Here is a 10,389-nt window from a genome sequence, read left to right on the forward strand (position 1 = left end):
GGTTCTTTTCACGTACTGCTCGGTATCGGATAAGAAGGCATTAAAAAAAAAAAAGGAACCATTCAGCGGGACTGCAAATACGCTCACCAAGCCCAAAATCGAAGCGAAAGCTGGAGCGAAAAACGTCCGACCGACCGGCCGGAATACTTTCATTCCATGGAAGAAGGGCAAGAAGGACAAGGAAATACAAGTCACGGAAAAAATAACTTTGGAATGAGTCAATTAGTGATGGATGTATTTTGGATTGAGTGGAAGCAGCATGGCTCCTTCCAAGTAAAAGCACCTGCTTTGACCTCCAAAACAAGTTTTACATTTTACCACGCCAAGCTGAACAATTTGGAGTTAAAACACGATTATTTAGGATTTATTTTGACTCGGAACTGTTGCCACTCTATGACGCAAACTGCCAGGCAACCTACTCGAGCTTATTTTGGCCACCATTAAATGGATTAGCTGTGCTGTCTTTGTATTTTTTTTTAATCTTGGATAAAAAGAGAAGAATATCTACGAGCGAGGCCTGAGCGTCGACAACGGAGGCATTTTTCACGAGACGTAATGTGAGACGCAATGACACTTTTGTAAGAGTAAGTTCAGATGGCATCTTTACAAAAAAGGCAGATAACTTAAGATTGACTCGTTGGTTTGAATTTACTGTCAAGCGAAACATAAATGTTGAATTTATGAATTTGACACACTAAAGCCCAGCCAAATTCGGATGCTAACACAAATGGCCAAGTATTGTGTTTGAAAGGAGGCTTCAAGTTATTGTCTCAACTCTCAAATGCTCCGCCTCATGTTTGAAAAGATAATTTGCTGATAAATCTGTGCTATTTAGTATCTTATCGATCCCACTGGAGCTTTGCGTGGCACGTCGAGAGGCGCTAGCCAGCTGCTAGCTCTTGAGCTAGCTCTCAAAAAGTGTCATTTTCCTCCATCTGCTCATCTTGCTCTCGCCTTCCTGCCCTCCTCTCTAAGTACCAGCCCCGCCCGAACCATAAAAAATGACCCGCTGTTCTGATTTAAATGCTTCGCATGAATTCGCAAATATTTCCGGTGCCTTCTGCAATGTGCTCAAATACCAGTCATTGCTGTTTGGTGCATTAAGTGCAATTATTATTTTTTTCAAATATACTTTGGGATGTTCCACTTTGTGAGCAGCCATTAAATGCACCTTGACCCAACCCGGAACGTGTGAGTACAGCTGAGGACTTAATAGGGTTTTATGATGCAAGAGGTGACCCACATGGGAATACTGTATCGTATTTAGTTACAAAGACAGTTGGGCCCTTAGGAGCTTTCCACTGAACGCTGGCTATGATGATCAAGTGGCCAGTGGTCTGTTGCGACATCCTCCTTCGCCCCCCCCCCCCCCCCCCCCCCCGGCCCCCGCTGTGCAATCCACTGGCCAGCTGGTCCCAGCTTTGGTTCCAGAGCAGCTCTCTGAACACCAACTAAAAAAAGTCGATCACACCAGCACGGGGTTTGGTCGCGCCCTTTTTTGGGTATCGCATAACCTTTTTGGAGATGTCGTCTTGTGTTTGAAAACACAACTTGCTGAAAAATGAATGCTATCTCTCTCTCTCTTTCTAGAAGTGAGGAGAAGGTCAGCTGCGTTACACCAGTCGAATAGATTTTATGATTTATACCTTGTGACGGCAATTAGGTGCTTGATTCCAATCTAAATTAAGATCAAATGGCAAATGTAGTCGTATTTGGTTTGAATCCAGGGGCCATTCATCATAGGAAATAGAAATGTTACAATTACGTTGAAATAAGTTTGTCTGCCAAGGGTGTCTTGCATTCGCACACGCCTGACAGACACACACACACACACACACACACACACACACACACACACACACACACACACACACACACACACACACACACACACACACACACACACACACACACACACACACACACACACACACACACACACACACACACACACACACACACACACACACACACACACACACACACACACACACACACACACACACACACACACACACACACACACACACACACACACACACACACACACACACACACACACACACACACACACACACACATGCAAGTTCATTGTTTCAGCTTGTGGAAGCCATTCTCAGCAGTTTTCGTCATATCGGAATCCAACAGGAAGCTTTTGCCCTCTAGCGGTAGAATGGAAATACAGCAAGTTGTAAAAGCCAACTTGACAGAAAGCAGTCCTGGCATAAGTTGCTCTAAACAGATGATCTAGTTTATTCATCGATGAGTCAAAATCGTTTTGTTTTTTTCCAAATGCTCCAATAAACTGATTGCCGGGCCGTGTTTTGTTTTGATCATATTGAAGCAGTTTAAAAAAAAAGGACAATTCCACATCCATTATTCTGTATTGATATTATGTTAGAGCACAATCATACAAAATGAAAGTCGAAATTCATTGCAGACAAAAAAAGCAGGTTTATTTGTGCAGTTTACATTAAGATGCTTCAATGATATGATGTCTACATACAAAATAGTACAGTTTAAGTTGAGCAAATTTTTTGTATAAGGTACAGCACAGCAGGAAGTCATGAATTGTGTGATCCACTGAAAGTTAAACACCTTTTGCCGTCAACTCTTATGTAACTTTTACAGTTTTGTGAACAAACTTACAGTATACTATTTACCATTTTCTTAACTCGAGCTTGAGTCTGCTTTTATGGGAGGTCAAGAATACAACATGAATATGTGCAGCACCCCCGCATTGGACGCTTACATCTCAGCTGTGCGCTGTCCTTTGCTCTGGATGATTCGCATAATGGACTGAACCACTTCGGACGTGGTGCCCTGGCCGCCGATGTCCGCTGTGTGCAACTGAACCACAACGACATTGTGTTAAAGTGGAGCACAGCAAAAGGGCAAGGAATATCATGTCAGGGGGGGAGCGGGACTCACCCGAGTTTCATTCATGGTTGTGAGTACTGCATTGCGGATCAGGGTTGCGTGATCGTAAAGCCTGGAAGAAAGCAAAAAAATAAAAATAAAAGCGTTGAAAGAGGCGTACGGAGGCAGAAAGAGTGAGGACGTACTTAAGATGGTCGAGCATCATGCAGCTAGCGAGCAGCAGGGCGGTGGGGTTGGCAATGTTCTTGTTTGCGATACTTTTCCCCGTGTTCCTCGTGGCCTGGAGAAAAAAAAAATCCTTGGTGCAATGTTCCTCCCCGGTTCTCCGGAAAAGTCCGGCTTGCTTTAAACGCTCACCGTTTCAAAAACGGCGTAGTTTTGGCCGTAATTGGCGCCGGGCACTAGGCCGGGTCCTCCCACCAGGCCGGCGCACACGTTGCTCACCACGTTGCCGTACAGGTTGGGCATCACCATCACGTCAAATTGCTGCGGCTTGGACACCAGCTGGAGGCACACAAGAGTTGCTCAACTTGCTTCCGACTCGGCCATTTTGCATCTTCTCTCCCTCACCTGCATGGTGGTGTTGTCCACAATCATGCTGTCGAAGGTGATGTCGGGATACCCCGAGGCCACCTCCTTGCAACACTGCAGGAACAAGCCGTCGCCTAGCTTCCTGTCGGCCGCCGCGCAACAGTTAGCCGCACCCAGGGGGGGGAAGAAGCCCGCGCACAACTCACATGATGTTAGCCTTGTGAATGGCCGTCACCCTACGTCGGCCTTTCTCTCTCGCCAGTCGGAAGGCGTACTCGGCAATTCGGAGCGAATTATTCCTAGTGATTATCTTAAGAGACTCCACAACACCAGAGACGCTCTGAAAGAGATCAATGTTGAGTCTTTACAGCAACGTTGAAGTGGGCTAACAGGAGAAAGGTCGATCCCACCTCGTGCTCCAGACTGCTGTACTCTCCTTCAGTGTTTTCCCGAACGATCAAGATGTCGATGTTCTTGTGGCGAGTCTGGACGCCGGGCAGGGACTGGCAGTGCATCACGTTGGCATACAGGTCCAAGCTCGTGCTGTAGACACGTTATGGAAATGAGTAAGCTACTAATATGAGTAAAACAATGTCAACCTAACACTTAAAACTTACCGAAGAAGATTGTTCCCGGATTTGACGGAGGCCGGCATGTTATGCCTGGTTTCTATGTTACCTGGCAGGAGAATTAAGGGTTGACATGAGACACAATTATGATACAACTTATGTCTACATGTGTTGCACCACCGTTAGTGTTGATATCGTTACAAATGCTATTCGTGAGCCTGCCTATGCCGTTTTGTATTGTGTGTTAGCATTCAGCTAAATTGACTTTCCAAAGGATAATCTGTTACATTCTGCATATGGGTTATTTTTATGTGTGCATAAAATAGTGATTTCAGTTAATGATCACTTAAATATGACCAAAAAAAAGCGAAAGGAATGGATAAAATCTGATGAGAGAGAAAACGACTCACCTTTGAGAGCTACCCCATTACGGCGAATGGCAGTGATGGCGTTATTGATGTCATCTTCGGTCTCCAAGGCAGAATTGACCTGTACCACCTCAAAGTCCACAGGCACACAGCTGAACCTACAGATAAGACACGAGACGGGGTGAAGCAAAAGCTCTGTGGCTGCATGGCTCTACTTCATTTCTGGTTTTCAGTCTGACCAACCTGAACACTTCCCTGACGTGACTAAACAGCTCTGGACCGATTCCATCTCCAGGGATTAGAGTGACAGTATGTCTGCCGCCATACTTTGCTGGAGGCGGCTGTGACAAATTAGATGCAACAAATAGTGAGTTTTATCTCTCTTGTGAACATCATGACACATCTGTTAAAATTTTATTTGAGGTATTTTAAAATTAAGATCTCTTGTGAACAACGTGACAGCTGTGCTAATGCGGAGAAATTTAAGAGCCATGTTTAAAATGTTTAAATAAATATTTGCAAAGCATAATTGTGTGTACTACTGTGTAATGTGTACCCATGTCCCGTACTTACAATGTTACTTCCCTTTGGATGCAGATGGGCAGCAAGGAAAGCAGATGAAACGTTAAAAAAAAAAAGCAGATCAATTTGTAAAGTTAAAACCAACACAGATTTACACACATGACATTTTAATCCGTGTGACCAGATTAAGGCACAAGAAAGCCCCACTTTTATTCACACTAACATGTGAAATTAAGACACTCACAGTCAACACCGTCTTATTCCTGTGACTTGTCACTGTTGGTCCAAATACCTGAAGGATAAAAATAAAAATCCGTCATTATTCGACAGGTAAAATACTGTAGATTATTAGATTATCGTGGTTTGACCTTGTGCCACAACAATGATCATAAAAGAGTTCGACATAGAAGCCACGCACATTCGATCGGACCGTATGTAAAAGAAGGGTTTGTCGCCTTACTTTAATCGCGTTTCCAGCAATTCCAGCCCGAAAAGGTTGAATTATTTTGGACATGGAGAGTGCAGCACAGGGAGCAGCCATTTTGGGGTTGGTACTAGCGGTACATGAAAAGAGAATTAGTCGTTTTATTCATTTATTTATTTTTTAAACTAAAATCATTTTTTATGTATTTACTATTTGTCGAATGAAACGTCAATGTGGTTTAATGGCTTTAAAAAACGTACTTTAAAGATTTAGGTTGGATTGCGGAAGTCTTGAGACGGCCAATCACGTGACTTCAGATGCGCAGGCTCCGTGCGGTAGTCGCCGCTATTTCCGGAAAATAACCGACATGATTTCAATTTAATTTGCTGCGTTTCTTCTCTCCGCACCTGCTTTACGAAAAACGAAAAGAAACACGCATATATTTGCGTGCAAATATTTCCCTGAGCCGCACCCACGACGCAAGCCCAAATGAGGAAGCTGCGGAAAAAGTAGTTCAACTTTTCTGGCGAACGACGCTTGTTCACTCATTCCAGGTGAGTGACGACAACTAAAAAAGCAACAAACCGCACCTCGACGGTGCGTGCAAATAATATGTCGCAAAATCGCGAATTTATTTCGCCTTCAATGTTTGAAGTTTGTCACTCAGGCGCAAAAATTGCGACCCGCCCCCACCCTCCTTATCTTAAAGTCAAGAAACTATTGTTTTAAAATAACACTTAATATTAAACACATGCTTACGTGTTGCAACATTTTATTAAGAAAGGGAGGATTAAAATGACACCTAAATTGTGCAAAAATGGAAAGAAAACAACAAGTTATTTTTTTTCCTCATAGGTTAGGTTTAGTTGGTAATTTAAAATAGCCACGTAAAGTCTTAATGCTAACATAATGGGAAATTCCATTGACGGAATAGCAAATAGCAGCGTCATGGCGTCACAACTCATCAACTCAACATGTTAATCGTTAAACACACACACAGAGAGAGAGAGAGAGAGTCCATTTTATTTATATAGCCCTTAATCACAAACATGTCTCATGGCCACAGTTGACAATTATTCTCAACATCCCCTGACATCAACATTCCCCATCTGTTTGTATGCATTTGAATTATACTGTATGCTAGTTTTCCTTATTAAAGAAACATTGTTTTGTTCACACTATCTGTACATACATACATATATATGTTTGTTTGTCTGTTGCCGATGTTTAACAAAGTTGTCGATTTCAGCTTGATAAATGGAAAAGTTTTATGTGACAAGCCCCAGGGGGAAAAAAAGCCTGTTAACCAACGACTTGTTTTTCCTCCCACACCAGTTCAGGACCATGAGAGAGCAAATCATGAGATTAACAGGTAGGTTTGGATTTTTTGTGTTTTTTTTTTTTTTTCTCACCATTTTCTCCTCGGTGTCACCATCGGTTATCTTGAGCGGTTTGTTCCATTTGACTCGGCAGGTCCCGTGCGCGTTGTAGCTGTGCTGCTCTCGGTGGGACTCACGTGGCTGCTTGCAAGCATGTTATTTGGAGGGGACAGTGCTTCATTCGTACGCCATTTCCTCAATAGTAAGGCATGCCGCGCTACCATTTTGACTGTTTACAGGGATACACACCCACAAACAATTTAGCAAGTCACTACTTTAATCTGACATCTCGCCAAGCCAAATGTTGTCAGAGCTCTGACAGCATTATCGCCGTCGTCAAGGCAACATTTCTGTTGTATCGGTGAGATGCGAGGTTTGTGCCTGGTGAGGCGGGACATTCAGATGTCCACGAGGCAAACAGTGATGCCAGAATTTCAAATGTACAATATTTGTGTAATGGAAGTACGGATATGTATCTATGTATGTGTGATGCCCCCTCTGCTATTTTTCTTTTTTTCCAGGTGCAAGTCAGGAACCAACACCAGGTACGGCTGCATTAATAGTTTTCTATATGCTCTTAAATCATAATAATAATGATGATCATGGTCATAAATAGTTGACTGATCGTCTTGGAATGAAATTTGTTACCACGTAGCCCTTCAATGTACATCAGCAGTGGGATGGGAAAAGGAAAGACAAGCCCCTCCCCCACAAGTAACATCTTGATTTTTCTCCCTCTTTTTTTTTTTTTTATAAGCTGACATTCGGCCCCGCAGGTATAAATGCGGCCTTTCTGCAGCGTGCCCGCCCAAACATCTGGCTTTCCGCCTGGTGTCAGGAGCTGCTAACGTCATCGGGCCCAAAATCTGTCTGGAGGACAAGATGTGAGATTTGCTGCTTTGTGTCGCCACCTCCCGCCGTCGCACTCTGGAGATCATTTGCTTCCCACCGTCTGAGTAGATGACAGCAAGCACACTTTGTTCTCGTCTGTTCATCTGGACGCCACTCAAGTGTTCTTTCATTTCTGCTGACTGTGTTGTCTGTTTTGTCTCACTGACTCGCAGGTTATTAAGCAGCGTGAAAAACAACGTTGGCAGAGGATTAAACATCGCTTTGGTGAACGGTATGTCGAACCGAGCGGTTTGTGATGTGCGCTCAGTTTTACACACGTTTTTTTTTTTTTTTTTTTTTTTAGGGGTGACGGGTGAACCTTTGGAAACCAAGACCTTTGACATGTGGGCGGGAGGTAATAAAAATTGGCATTGTTCACTTTGCACTAGCAAATCAGTTCCATGATGATAATTAGCAGAAGTTGTCACAGGGAATATTATTAAGTTAAAAAAAACAACTGCAGTTCGTGCCACTTGCATCCTTTTTTTTTTTTTTGCTGTTCCACCCACTCAAGCTCTAAATATGCGCAAGTAAATTTGTAAAACAAAACATGAGCAGTGCGTGAAAATCTATTTTTAACACCAAATCTTTTTCCTTAACCGCCGGTAATCAGATCTGCCGACGCCGAGACACGAACTCAGCGGCATATTTTAGTTGAAGTCCTAATTGTTTCGCTTTTCGGGTGGTCCTCTTCAAGGTGCCATTATAAATTTGGTATCAGGTGCAAATGACTAATTCATCGCTCACGTGATGTTTTATCCTCAGATGTTTCTGACCTATTGAAATATCTGCGGCCGCTCCACGAGGGAACACTGGTGTTTGTGGCCTCTTTTGATGATCCCGCTACAAAGTAAGAGTGCACCAAACGCATCATGGCTAGTGTAACACGTTATCACATTCGCCCATTGTTATAATCACGTCAGGAGAATTTGATCGCTATGATTTTGCGGCACCCTCTTTACCAGTACACTACGGAGTACCCCCAGGATCCGTTTCGAGTCCCTATTCATTTTTTTTAGGCTCCTCACTGTATTCATTTATAGTCCGCCCCCCCACACACACTTTTTTCATCACCAGGTTGAATGCAGAGTCTCGGCGTATGTTTGAGGAGCTCGGGAGCACCGCCGTCAAGGAATTGGCTTTTCGGGACAGCTGGGTGTTTGTTGGCGCCAAGGGCATCGAGAACAAGAGTCCATTTGAGCAGGTAGGCAATCATAAATGTAGCTCATCCGTTTATTTATAAAAGGACAATGTAATTCATTTGGATTTGAATGATCTTGTTCTACTCTAGTAGTTGTCTTAGTTTGATTTGGGCACAAAAACAACCACAGCTCTCTGCGAGCAGCCGCCGCGTTGTCGGCGGGAATCTCATCTTTCCGTGTGGTTGACATCAGATCTGTTTGGTTTGTCGTTCCCATTAGCGCATGAAGAACAGCAAGAGCAACAACAAATACGAAGGATGGCCAGAGTCACTGGAGATGGACGGCTGCATTCCCTTACGGCCCGCCGTGGCAGTTTAATCCGTGTAGATCTTGGACCTCATCTAGGAATTCACGAATGTGGAAGTGGTTCCCAACGATTTTTTTTTTGTCTGTGCGCGAGGTTGTTTGAGGGAAAACTCGAGAGGTGACATGTAACAATGGAGTCGGTTTTCCTTTGAAAGAAAGTGATGGTTTCTCTTCTCCCTGCCAAAAAGGCGCCCCCATTAAGTTGCACCATGTCCTGAAGTTCTCCAAACGCTTTCTAGCGTTCTCACGAAGGGTAACGTTTTTTTCTGAAGTAAAAATGTAAACGCTGTATTTCGTATTCAAGTCAAAGTAGCTCTTTTTAACGCTGTGACAAATATTTCTGTGAAATTGTACGCAAAATAGTAGGAGCCGTTTTATACCTTTTTAAACCTGATGCACAAACCTACGGCGTAGCTTGAGTTGTTTAGTTTGCCAACTTGTTTCACTTTCTTCAAATTATTTATTGAAATGCCAAACACAAAAGCTTTCTGAAACCATCTAGACTGCTCAATAGTTTCATAATATCCAATGCTGGTTGATATTTGTCCACTGAGTGCTTTGTTGCATTATGTTTGCAAATGTATGTTTCTTTTCCCTAAATGTTTGACATGTTGGAACTATTTAAAGACATAGCAATACATTTAGGAATTGTTTTCTGCTGCTTTTGACTGGTAATAGTTTTATACAAAGCTTTGTGTGCGTGACAAAAGTTACTATTAAATAATTTTTATGATATTTGTCCAGATTTTTTTTTTTTTGAAGTTATACAAAAAATACCATTGATTCAAAACATGGCATAGAATTACAAAAACATTGAAATAAATACAAATATTCTTCGATGAAGTGAAAAAAGAAGAGGGAATACTAAAATTTACAAGTGTTTTGCAGTTAAAATGTTTGGTTATTATGTTTGAGGCCATTATTTTAACCTTTGTTTATGTACACAGACCTACTATCATATTTTAATGTCGGTCGTCGTGATGATGGTATATACTTGGAAGCGGCAACAAGATTTTTTTTTATCTAAACTTGGAGAAGTACAATCAGCTTACTCATAAACTCCACCAGAGGGCGACATAAGCACAAGTATCAGGGTTGTTCAGTTAACAATGCCTCAAATATTTTTAGCATCGGGATCTTTCATACTAAAAATGAAATGGCCATTAGCAGCATAACGTAAATTTCTCCTCCATTTAGACACGTCCAATTGTATGTGAAATGGCAACATATTTTATGAAACAGCCATTCTTGTGTCACGCATCCTCGGGGAGTTTTTAAAATACTGTACTGCACAAACTGTTTTAATTCATAAATTCT

At 42.5% G+C, this 10,389-nt stretch overlaps 2 protein-coding genes across 3 annotated transcripts; one reads left to right on the forward strand and one right to left on the reverse strand.

Moving 5' to 3' along the window:
- Positions 1-2,430: 2,430 nt before the first annotated feature.
- Positions 2,431-5,845, reverse strand: idh3g (isocitrate dehydrogenase (NAD(+)) 3 non-catalytic subunit gamma). Its single transcript, XM_085927317.1, has 14 exons — positions 5,555-5,845; positions 5,331-5,424; positions 5,115-5,162; positions 4,922-4,933; positions 4,592-4,689; positions 4,391-4,506; positions 4,029-4,089; positions 3,822-3,954; positions 3,618-3,751; positions 3,451-3,553; positions 3,238-3,384; positions 3,066-3,160; positions 2,932-2,992; positions 2,431-2,850 (listed from the first exon to the last, which is right to left on the reverse strand). The coding sequence occupies exons 2-14, from the start codon at positions 5,409-5,411 to the stop codon at positions 2,749-2,751; spliced, it is 1,191 nt and encodes a 396-aa protein (XP_085783443.1). The 5' UTR covers positions 5,412-5,424; positions 5,555-5,845; the 3' UTR covers positions 2,431-2,748.
- fam3a (FAM3 metabolism regulating signaling molecule A) lies at positions 5,503-9,807 on the forward strand. Of its 2 annotated transcripts, XM_085927184.1 has the most exons (10): positions 5,554-5,848; positions 6,630-6,666; positions 6,768-6,875; positions 7,195-7,218; positions 7,431-7,557; positions 7,738-7,796; positions 7,869-7,919; positions 8,330-8,414; positions 8,642-8,768; positions 8,986-9,807. In XM_085927184.1, exons 2-10 carry the CDS (start codon positions 6,639-6,641, stop codon positions 9,082-9,084), a joined length of 708 nt encoding a protein of 235 aa, XP_085783310.1. In that variant the 5' UTR covers positions 5,554-5,848; positions 6,630-6,638; the 3' UTR covers positions 9,085-9,807. The 2 variants fall into 2 exon arrangements, with proteins under 2 accessions (XP_085783236.1, XP_085783310.1); XM_085927110.1 differs by having other exon boundaries at positions 5,503-5,848; positions 7,738-7,919.
- The last annotated feature ends 582 nt before the right edge of the window (positions 9,808-10,389 follow it).

Source organism: Syngnathus leptorhynchus, chromosome 1 (assembly GCF_054491065.1).
Source record: "Syngnathus leptorhynchus isolate UIUO chromosome 1, UIUO_Slep, whole genome shotgun sequence".
In the NCBI taxonomy this organism is placed as follows: Eukaryota; Metazoa; Chordata; class Actinopteri; order Syngnathiformes; family Syngnathidae; genus Syngnathus; species Syngnathus leptorhynchus.

Coding starts and splice junctions, on each gene's coding strand:
- idh3g (XM_085927317.1), bottom strand. CDS start 5,411: ATGGCTGCTCCCTGTGCTGCACTCTCCATGTCCAAAATAATTCAACCT. Junction 3,554..3,617: donor ATTCACAAGGCTAACATCAT/GTGAGTTGTGCG, acceptor GGCGGCCGACAG/GAAGCTAGGCGACGGCTTGT. Junction 2,851..2,931: donor CAACCATGAATGAAACTCGG/GTGAGTCCCGCT, acceptor GTTGTGGTTCAG/TTGCACACAGCGGACATCGG.
- fam3a (XM_085927110.1), top strand. CDS start 6,639: ATGAGAGAGCAAATCATGAGATTAACAG. Junction 6,876..7,194: donor CGTACGCCATTTCCTCAATA/GTAAGGCATGCC, acceptor CTTTTTTTCCAG/GTGCAAGTCAGGAACCAACA. Junction 8,415..8,641: donor TTTGATGATCCCGCTACAAA/GTAAGAGTGCAC, acceptor TTTCATCACCAG/GTTGAATGCAGAGTCTCGGC.